An 11,458-nucleotide genomic window follows, 5' to 3' on the forward strand; every position below is an offset into this window, starting at 1 on the left:
TTCTCCCCTGGTAAGCCTATTCCTTGCATACTGTCACCTCACATGCAGTGGTGGAGGATTCTGCTCAGTGCTTATGATTATACATTTGTCTACAAACCAAGAAACACAATAGCTAATGCCGATGGATTGAGTTGGGCACCACTTCAAATTCCAAATTTTGTCGTACCTCCTCCACTGGAAGTCTTGATGCTAGGAGGCCTTCCTGACCCACCTCTTCAGGCTGATCAAATTGCTAGGCTGATTGCTCGAGATCCTGTACTGGCTTGTGTTTTAAACTGAGTATGGATTCAAATGCCATCAACATGAGATGTTTGCCCATAAGGGATGTCTGCTATGGGGAAACCTTGTTGTTATTGCAGATAAGGGTCTCAAACCATCTTGACCACACTGCATGCAGCTTATCCAGGTATCATTTGTATGAAAGCATTGGCCAGAAGCTATGTGTGGCGGACAGGTGTTGACTCGGATATTGAAAAACTGTAAATGAGTGTAGTACTTGTCAAGCCACTAGCCACAATCCACCAAGGGCACCTATCTTTCCATGGGAAGTGACCAGGAAGCCTTGGTGAAGAATCCATGTTGATTTTGCAGCACCATTTCAACAAAAAAACTTCTTGGTTGTGGTAGATTCTTACTCAAAGTGGCTTGAAGTGGTCTTAGTACCATCACAAACTGCCGCTGCAACAATCACAGCGCTGCACCACTTATTTGCAACCTATGGGGTGTCTGATACTATAATCTCAGACAATGGGACTGCTTATACATCTGCTGAATTTAAAACATTTGCAGACAGGAACCTTATTCAGGCTGTCACCATGGCATCTCATCATCCCCGAGTGAACGGCCAAACTGGACGGATGGTGCAGACAACAAAAGATGCCCTGAAGTGCATTGCTAGAAGAGACTGGCCTACACGCCTTTCCAGATTTCTCATTGCTCAACATGTTACTCCTTGTGCAACAACAGGAGTCAGTCCTGCAGAGTTACTTATTGGCCAGTATCTAAAAACTTGCCTTGACCACCTGCACCCAGATTTAGCTGAAGACTTAGAAAGCAAATGGGAGGAAGCTCTGGGTGCTGCCTTCTCACCTCCTACTCTCTGTTCATTTGCCCCACAAGATCAGGTGTTTGCTAGGAATTATGGTGCTGGACTGAGTTGGATTCCTTCCTCTATCACTGAGGTCACTGGACCTGTGTCATACAAGGTCCAGTGTGCAGATGGGTCAGTTTGGCATCGCCATGTTGACCAGTTGGGAAGGTGTTCTGGTCAGAGTGGGCTGGCTTCAGCAGAGGTAGCTGCTGAAGATCTATCACAAACTGATGTGTTTCTCTTGCTGCTGGTTGAAGTGCCAGAAGTGATGGGAGCAGTATTCCTTCCTTACCTATGGCAGTTACTGAAAGAAAGTCATCTGAGCAATCTAGACCCACTAGTCGAGCGCAGAACCGTGCTGTGAAAGGGTACCTCCTCGTTGGTTGGAAGACTATGATAGCTAAAGGGGGAGGAATATTATGTATGGGAGGGGGTACTGTGGCAGCTCCTGTAGAGTTGGGAGTAGCAACAGTGGATGGAGTTTCTGCTAAGTTCTTCACTTCTGTGTATGCTGAATAAAGAACAGTTGTGTTTGAGACCTGTTGATTCTTGAAGTCATTCCTACTACCGATACAACATATAATATATTCATAATGCCAGTTGCTGTTAACAATCTCTCAGCCATATTCTCAACCAAGTGAAGTTTCCAGACCATTTTCAAAGGCAGCCCCACATATAATGCATTGCAGTAATCCAAGCAGGAGTTTACCAGGGCATGGATAACTGAAGTGAGTCTAACCACCATGCTAGCGTTAGCTTTGAGAACGTCCTCTGTGGGTGTGGTTCTTCTTCCTCATTAGCCTCGGCTGTGTGTTTTGCAACTTCCCTTTATCATTTCTTTGTTTAAGCAGAAACATTAAAATAAAACCTTTCCCCCTCTGGCTTTGTGCACCTATGGCACAGCAAGTCTCTTTTTTTGTGTTCTCGGACATTTATTCCCCGGCCTGTTTGGCAGTAACTATCTTATCTTGATATCTAGGAAAGTGAAGTATCATACTGGAAGTTCTGGAAATTGTATTGACATTGGAATTATATCCTCTATTTGGCATTAGGGCTTTTAATTAAGGTTTTGCTGGCTTTGCCCATTTTGCCCCCCATCATTCCGCCAAGAAAATGCTGCATCCTGCCATTCTCCGAGGACAAATTGAAAGTAAGAAGTTTGGGGGGGGGGGAATGAGGGGATAGAAGCAGAAAATCTTCATTAGAAAGTATAATTTAATAGAATGTGTATTGAACCAAATGTATTGATTAATGTGGAGGATATAGTACTTATATTGATTCAAACTAGAGATTTAGTACTAAAAGCTGTAAGCCAAAAAGCTGTTGCAGATTGCTACAAAAGTCAGTTTAATGCTGTCCTTGAGAATGCCTTCACAAAGAAATTCTTCTAATGTTTGAGGAGTAGGTAGAATGCTGTATATGTCAGTTTGATCCCGGAGGGTTTTATTTTGTACTCTAATAGCTGTTACGAGCCTACATTATATCCAAGGAGTAATTTTCCTTAGGGTTGCCTGGCTCGCTTTGTGTCAATATTCTAGCATTTTAAGTCACGTACAGTATATGCTTCTGGGAACAGCGCAGGAGCCAGCCAGACTCATAATGGTCTGCATTCATTAATAAAGGCAGAAGCTTCTGTCCCTCCATTGCCCACTACTGGGATGCCTCCCCAGTCTTTTGGGACCCGAACAGACACATTTAAAGAAAGCTTTATTTTGAGTGGGCAGGAGATGAAATGCAGGACTTGCAGGCATTTCCTAAGTCAGCTCTATGCCCGAGCACAGAGGTGACCTTAATGGGTCAGAGAAGAATGCAGGTCAAAAGACTTATTATCCAGTCTGTTGGAAACCAATTGCTTTTGTTTTTTGGGCTTTTTTTTAAAGTAGTGCTTAAAGGTTAGTAATGTAGAAATCTGTTTTACAACCTGGAACTGTATTGGAATGCAGTCGGTTTATGAAAAGGGAGAGAAAGCTGGAACAGAGCTGAGTTTTTAAAATGCAGATTTCCCATAAATTTTAAAATGTTAGTATACCATAATTAGTTAATCAGTGATGATTGATTACTGGTGTTCGCTTTCTTGAATTAAGGAGAGAAAAAAACATGCTGCTATGATACTGTCACCATCTGTTGAACAATAACATCCCCATTTAATCTTTATGTTTCTTTATTTGTAATCTGCTTTTCAGCAACAATTGCATTCATTTCATTCAGCTTTGAAATGTCTCATTTAAATTGAATGCAACTGCACTTCACATGAGGGATTCTAATGGGGTAGTGAATTAGTGGGAACTTTTTTTGAGAGAGAGCTTTTTTGTAGCACTCTATTTCCCTGTATTTTTCCTTAAAGCTTGTTTTCTTTAAGAATTTAGTTCAGGTAAAGGGGGGCAGGGGAGGCTTCAAACAGCTGCTGCAAAAAAACAATCCTGTCTGTTTTCAAGGAAATTTTCTTTAGCCACTGTAAAAGCTGGACACGATTTTAACAGTGTGGAACTCGGTGAGAAAAACATACACAACAATTTCCCAATACTTTTTTGTCCATGGAAATGGACACAGACCCTTGCTTAAAGCAGCAAGCTGTGACTACAGATCATAAATTTAATAGGGAAATTAAGTATTTAAATTTAGTATCTGGAACCTAAAGGGTTGAATATATGATTATGCAAATATTAACTCCCACTGATTTCACTGGGCAAATGTCCTTGCAAAGTTTACTAATTAGTATTTTAGGGTCTTTGGCATGTGACATGTGCTGATGTCACATTGTTCCATAGAATGTAAAGAATTATCTAGCTGCATTTAAAAAAAATACATTAAAAAAAAACTTTGTTTCGTTTGATGGTGCATTTATGGCATTTGTTATTGCACCTCCATTTCTGCATATAGTTTACTACTGTGAAACTGAAGGCCGTGTGTGATCTGTAAGAATGGGATATGAACGACAAAGCAAAAAAAAAGTCAGTTTCAAATTTGGTAAAGTATATTATCTAATCCTCTTATTCTCCTCTACAAACTGGCAATGGCTACAGCAAGATTGGGGAATGTATGGCCTTCCAGATGCTATGCTAGCTAGCCATGGTCTGTTTTAAGGTTATGCAAGGATTGTTTAACCTCCACATAACTCACACTATCGGGGCTTGCATATGCAACCTGGTATCCCCAGCTCATCATGGGTTAAATAACCCACGTTGAGCCATGGCATGTCATCCAAACCCAGTCAGAGAGAGAGAGAAAGAGACAGACAGAATAAATGAACTTAGGGAAGTTATTTAGTATTGCACATTTTCCCTGCAATACTAGAAGAGCAATGTTAAAAACATCTGCCTCAAGTATACTGTTTGTCCTGTAAAGGGCAAATTCCATTCTCAGAGTTACACAGAAGTTCTTAACTCTAATATTGCTTCTCCCTGTGCACTAAAACCTCCCATGTCCATGTCAACAGGAGCTCCATTTTCTGATTTCCCCACTTGCATCAACTCCCATTGTCATGGAAGTGGGAGTCCTGAGCACATGGAAAGAAGAGAATATCAGAGTTGAGATCTGCTGTGTGGATAATAGAGGAAATTTTTATCCGAAATTTTTAAACACAACATTCTTTATTTAAAAAACAGCCTTAAAACAAAACCTCTAGCAATTGATAACTGGGATTAATGGTTGCAATTTTCAGTCACTTAGACATGGGGTCTCTGATAGACAACATCCCCCACTCCCTGAATATAATGCAGCTCTCTGTGGGATTAAAGTTTTTTTTTACCCATTTCTTATCTCTTTCTTCCCATATTTCACCCTTTCGTCTCATAAACGTTATAACCATGATGCGCTCAAACCACCTTTCTCCTTAGCCAGGAATTTCTCTCTAGCCTACTATGAAAATGTAAAGAGTCTGCACATGCATGTTGTATTTAGAACCAGGGAGCCTGCTTCAGGAAGTCCACAAGCCCATGTTCTGTGAATTGACTATGACTTGGATGCAACAGTGCCTTGCATGAGCAGAAAAACACTTTCTCTTGCGCAAGGCAGCCCTCCCAAATTTTGATGATTCCACCCTTCTGCTACAGTTCCCCCCACCCCCATGCCCCATTCCACAACATTGTATAGGATTTCTCAACCATAAGGAACAGCTTCTGGAAAGTTGCAGTGGAGTTGGTGACAATAAGCGCCAGGAAGTCCCTGTTGTGTGAGCTGCGTTTTGTTTGTGCTTCTCTGGATCCAACCTCTTGTTTGTGTCGTGGCTTACACAGTGATTTTTCTCTGACTTTTTATTTCCATTTTCTCTTGAGGATCTTATTGTGCAGCAGGCCATATCAGCTGTGGGACACCAAAGCAGGCCTGAGTGGATGGTAATTCCATAGTTTATATTGTATCTTCCACTTTAGTGCCTTCATGATTTTTTTAATTAAAAAAATCATTGTGTTTTGAGTCCTGAGCTCACATGAAAAGCTACTTTCAGTGTGTCACATACTGCTGTGTGGCTTTTTTAAACCTTAAACTGGCCACATGTGATACAGAGTTTTTAAAAGAAAGTCGGGGCTCTCATTAAAATATATAGGCTACAATCCAACATTGCAGCTCTCTTTGCTCTCCTGTTGTTGGCTATGGTTGAAAAAAGAGCCTCGAGTGTCTACCGTCGTCCATCTGCTATAGTCAGCAAGAGGAGCCTTGTAAGTGTGTAGAGCTCTAGGTAGCAGCTACAAGCTTTCAGAAAAGAGTGTGTATTGTCCATTGGGACAATTGAAGTACTGGCAGTGGACTTGAGGCAGTAGGCCACATGTGTCCTTTAGACACTAGAGCAGTTTGATGCATTGATGCATTTCAAGTAAAAAGAATCCAATGTCTGTTTTAAGCTGTTCCTCTGCTCATACTGGTTCAGTTGCCCCTGAGGAAGAGTCTTTTGAGTCAAAATGCACTGAGCCTTAACCCGATTGGTTCCAGTGCAACTTTTTCTCTTCTCTTCCTTTCCTGTTGCTGAAGCAACCAGGGAGACACTCTAATCCAGTTGTGTGTAGTTGACTAGAATTGGATGGGGATGTTCATCTGGATGTACATCTGAATTCTCATCACTTTAAAAGTTACCCAATGCAGATGGATAGCATCCACATCCAAATCTGCAACCCTGGCTACATTCTGCTGCAAGTAGCTATAAGCAACTGTGTGTGACTAGAATTGCATTAGGGCAAACATCTTGCTGTGCAGTGCTGGCAGGCAATTATGCCACCGGCACATCAAACAGGTAGTGTTGCCCCATTGCCTGGACTTGAGAGACACGTTCCCTCATTTCACCCCATTGAGAGTGAGGGCAATGCAACAGACTTGTTTACCATCAGTGCAATTGTCAAGTTGTAAATCTTATTGGCTATGTGGTGCCATTACGCCATCATATTTAATATGTGATCCCTGATTGGTTGGGGCATGGAGTGAAGAAGAAAACCCCCATAGAAGTGCACTGAAGCAGCAACAGATTGGAGCTGTGAACAGGTGTGAAAAAAAAATTACGACCTAAGGTAGAGACAAATTTAAGATTTTTGTTGGGTTTTGCACCCCACAAAACCCCACTTTTTTCCTAGAAAATATTTGAGCATGAAAATGTAGCACAGCATTCTATCTTTATAATCCAGAGAGACTTCACCTAGATTAGGGTTAGATCGAGAATTGTCATTCCACCAGTGAAAGGATACTGCTGGCAGAATACTTCCACATCCTCTCTTCCCCCCTGCAGAATGCCCAGCCCTCTAGAGCAGATTTGGAGGGTGCATGAGGAGCTGCAGGGGGGATGAGAAGATGTGGAAGTCCTACTAATGCCAGTGATATTCTTCCTCTGGCAGAATGACAATTCTGGATCCAAGCCAAGATCAGATAGCGAACCAGCCTTTTCCTTCTGTTTTAGAATCATAGAATAGTAGGGTTGGAAGGGGCCAACAAGACCCCTTAAATGCCCCCAGTGTGGGAGAGCCCACTACCTCCCTAGGTAATTGATTCCATTATCGTATTGCTCTAACAGTTAGGAAGTTTCTCCTGATGTTCAGCCGGAATATGGCTTCCTGTAACTTGAGCCCATTCTTCCGTGTCCTGCACTCTGGGATGATCAAGACGAGATCCTGGCCTTCCTCTCTTTCAAGTACTTGAAGAGCGCTATCATATCTCCCCTCAGTCTTCTCTTCTCAAGGCTAAATATGCCCACTTCTTTCAGTCTCTCTTCATAGGGCTTTGTTTCCAGTGACCTGATCATCCTTGTTGCCCTCCTCTGAACCCTCTCCAGCTTGTCTGCATCCTTCTTAATGTGCGGTGCCCAAAACTGGACACAGTACTCCAGACAAGGCCTAACCAGTGCTGAGTAGAGGGGAACGAGTACTTCCCAGGATTTGGAAGCTATGCTTCTATTAATGCAGCCCAAAATAGCATTTGCCTTTTTTGCAGCCACATTACATTGTTGGCTCATATTCAGCTTGTGATGGCTTCTCTGCTTGGCAGCACAGGAGAAATATTCATGCTTTTGAATCCTATCATGTAATGTGATATCAGGCACATGGAAATATGTGCATTCGGGAGTTCTATCTTGATCACACTGATCTCCACACATTCTGGACATTACAGTAATAGACACAATGGCCCAGTTTGCACATAACAACAAGCCAGTATTCTAAAGAGTTCTGGCTTCTTGTGAACAAAGCAATGTGCTGGTACATGCTGCTGGATCAATCCTGCTTGGCTCCTCCAGTAAGTGGGAGCAGCTAAAGAAACTTCAGACTATCCGTCTGTGGTTTGTTTATTGCAGGGATGGGGAATATGTGGCCCGCCAGATGTTGTTGGACTCCAGCTCCCACCAGGCCTAGCTAGGGTGGCCACTTGTCAATTGCCAAAAAAGAGGACATGCATCACCGAAAAAGAGAAAACAGGACACCAATTTGCACAAAATTTACATATGCTAATTTATATGTATAGAAGGAAATGTAGAAATTATTATTATTATAAGTTGAATGGAAATACAGTGCATATCACCATAGTGTGGAAGTCTGTGACCAGGTGACCTTTGTGCCTTGCTCAGTCTGCTGTCCAGGTGCCGCTGATGGACAAGTTCAAGGCCCAGCTTTTCCTTTGGATGGTTCTTTATCTTTATACGCACTTGGATTTTAAATAGAAGATGTCTTCAAAATAGAGGACAGTCCTTCGGAAACCTTTCAAATAGAGGACCGTCCTCTGTAAAAGAGGACACATGGCCACTCTAAGCCTAGCCAACGTAGCCAGTGGTAAGTGTTTATGGGAGTTGTTGTCCAACAACATCTGGAGTGCCACGTTTCCCATGCCTGGTATATTGTGACCTGCAAACCAGGAACTCTGACTTGTCTCTCCCCAGACAAGCCAGAGTCATAAACCACAATCTCTTTGGAAGGTCCATGATTTGTTAGCTGTTCCTGCTTACAGTGGGAGTGATCGGCAGCATGCACCAACACACCACCTTGTTCATGATAGCCTTTTGTGCCATGAAAATGCAGCATGATTACCAGAAGAGTCACACTGAATCAGATTTAACTGTAATTTCTTGGCCATAATAGCCAGTATTTTCAGGCCCTGATATCTATCACTGCTTTTCAGTATTTTGAAATAAACTGATGTGGAAGGCTCTGTATGTGCAGTCAAGTGGTATAGTGGTTGCTTTTTACTTATCTTGTGACTTTTTACATTGTAAGCCTATAGGCAGGGCCCTTGTTGATCTTTAGATATTGTACAGTGCCTAGTATACTATGCGGCTCAATCCTAAGCACATTTGCTCAGAAATAACTCCCACAGAGTTTGGTCAGATTTACTTCCTATTAAATGTTCTTAGGAGCGCAGCCTTGGCTGCTTTTAGAAATATTAAAGGAGTCACATGCTACTGGGGACACACAGCATTCTGTCTTCCTTTGGGATTCTTCTCGGACCTTTGTCATCCTCCTAGGTGCAGCTCCCACTTGGTAGTGACCTCCATGGGAGTACTCTTGAAAAGATATCTATGAAGACATCGACATGAAGAACTGATATATTGGAATTTCTCAGCAGTGGACTTTTCGAGATGAATCCATGATCATTCCCACAAGTGGGATAGGCTATGATACATTCCCAGCACCCGGCAATAATCCTGCAGGGTTTTGCATGACCTGCTAATGGTTTCTGGTCCACAGTTTAAGAAATTCCATATTCTCCATTACAGGCCAAAATCAGCATGTGTGAATGTATGGTTAGCCAAGTACTATCTTGGACTTAGGCCTAAGGTATCTTTAGGTACAAAAGTGCTATTGATGATTATAGACATTATTCCAGTGTATTAATGTGACATACTATTATTCCTATCTTATGGTCTTCTTGTAGCCCTGCTAATGTACTTTGTTTCCTTTGCTGTACAATAACTGCATATCCCTTTCTTTTCTCTTACAGAATCATACAATGACCCAACATAGCAGTTAGTGCAAGGCCTGGTTCTTCAGGAGTGGATTCTTTGCAGGACAAAAAAAAAGGGAACATGTTTTACTCTTTGCACGAGACTTTCATTGTTAATGTATATTATTCAGAAACATTGTATTGTACCATAAAACTTGTATTATCAAAACTGTTGGATGTTCATGTGTTTGAACTTTTGAGCACCGGAGAGACTTCCTGTATATAAAGTGTTGCACATGTATTATGTTGTCTGATACTAAAATGGTCTTATAAAGACAAGTGGACTTGGGCCCTATTCAAGCAGGATTAAAAGAATAATGATCATAATAACATATAAAGGGAAAATGCTTAAGAAAATGTTATTTCAAGGAAGAAAAAGAAGAAGAAAATAGCAGTGATACATTACAACCCTATTTGGCCTTCCTTTCATTCAAGCTTATGCCTACAATCTCTCTCTCTTTTGGTATACAAACAGATGAATTCAAGAGTATTTTTATTGCTGAAGAATCTTGCAAAAAATAAAGCAAAATATGAAGAGACTCTGCAAGCGGGATCCCCCAGCTGAATATGGCCTGTATATATATTTGTAAGCCTTGCGATATGACAGATAGCATTACCATATATGCAATAGTTGTTATGTAGATTGTCAAAGAAACTTTTTTCCCTGGATACCATTTGAAGCTTTTGAGTGTTCCAGACTTTTCCTTAATGATGTCACATGGCCAAATTTTTGAATCAGTTGAACTAACCTGTATGTTACTGTTATTAATGTTTACTCTGCAGTCTGAACCTGGAGATTACTGGAATGGTTTTCCAAGAGGAAATAAATTCAGTTTACCATTACGTACAATGTAGCTGTGGCTTTTGTCCCAGATAAAAGCATGTCTTCTCCCCCTATGCAAATTAATCATGACTTGTAAATAAACAAATTGTTTTTCTCTCCACCTCATACATTTCTACATCACACACATGTGCCTGGTAATCTAGGTCTTACCAGTTCATATTCTCCAGTTGACATTTCTAATTATGTCAGATGTGCAATGTTACATGTATATTTATTTTATTCTATGTGTTACAGCACTCAGTGTTCAGAGAAATGCCAGGATTATTGTGGTAGGTGATCTGGATAGAGGGCTTGCAAATATCAGTCTCCTAAACTCTATGGCTGCTATCTGCCCAGTTTTAAACCATGTCTAGTTGTCTGGGTGGTCTAGTTGTACACTACAATCCTAAGCATGTCTACTCAGAAGAAGTAAATCCCATTGAGTTCAGTGGGGCTTATTCTCCAGTAAGTGGCCTTAGGATCGCAGCCTTAGTTTTGCTTTTCCTACCTCCATATTTTCTTATCTTTTATTTCAGCCTCAAATACTGGGGGAACTACATCTGCATAAATGAATTATCTTATGGAAGGGAGAGGTGGCTGATTTCTTCCCCCATCCTCTCAAGTAGAGGTGGCAACCCTGTTAAATTCCAGCCACAGCATTGACACAGACTCCTCTACCCTCCAGTCCCTTGTCCTCACTGCTGACAGAGATGGCAGTAGATGACATGGCCAGAGAGAGTGCTTCAGTGAACACTCCAGCCTCTCATTTCCTGTGGGGGCTTGTTCAAAGCCAGCAGAGAAGTGTTGCTGAGAACTAAATTAACCTGTTTGTCCCAAGTACAAGTAAAGGAAGGACACACCATGAAGGCCTCCTTTTTTATTTGTCCTCAAAAGTGCTCATAAAAAAAGTTAATCCAAATCCGTTCTCCACATTTGTTGGAGTTGTGTGGTATTTTGGAACTCCTTATGCAGTGGTTAGAGCTGCACAATATAATACCACAAAGGGCTGAAGTTGCTTGCCTTTTCCTGTCAGGGTAGATTTTAAGTGTGATTTCCAGTTTGCTGAGTGGCACATTCTGAATCTCCACAGATGGAGGGTTGGAAACAAACTTTTTAAAAAATGCCTCTGCTTGCCAGAG

The 11,458-nt window shown here is 41.6% G+C and overlaps 1 protein-coding gene across 2 annotated transcripts in view; it reads left to right on the plus strand.

The window, feature by feature from the left end:
- ZNF521 (zinc finger protein 521) overlaps nt 1–10,444 on the plus strand; it is a 409,617-nt gene extending 399,173 nt beyond the window's left edge. For both annotated transcript variants that reach the window (XM_084849674.1, XM_084849673.1), the window contains one exon: nt 9,494–10,444. In XM_084849674.1, coding sequence (XP_084705800.1) covers nt 9,494–9,523 — 30 coding nt within the window. In that variant the 3' untranslated portion in view covers nt 9,524–10,444. The remainder of the gene's footprint in view (nt 1–9,493) is intronic.
- Nucleotides 10,445–11,458: the final 1,014 nt, after the last annotated feature.

Source organism: Heloderma suspectum, chromosome 4 (assembly GCF_057233095.1).
Source record: "Heloderma suspectum isolate Gila_16-S chromosome 4, 16-S_ref, whole genome shotgun sequence".
Taxonomy (NCBI): domain Eukaryota; kingdom Metazoa; phylum Chordata; class Lepidosauria; order Squamata; family Helodermatidae; genus Heloderma; species Heloderma suspectum.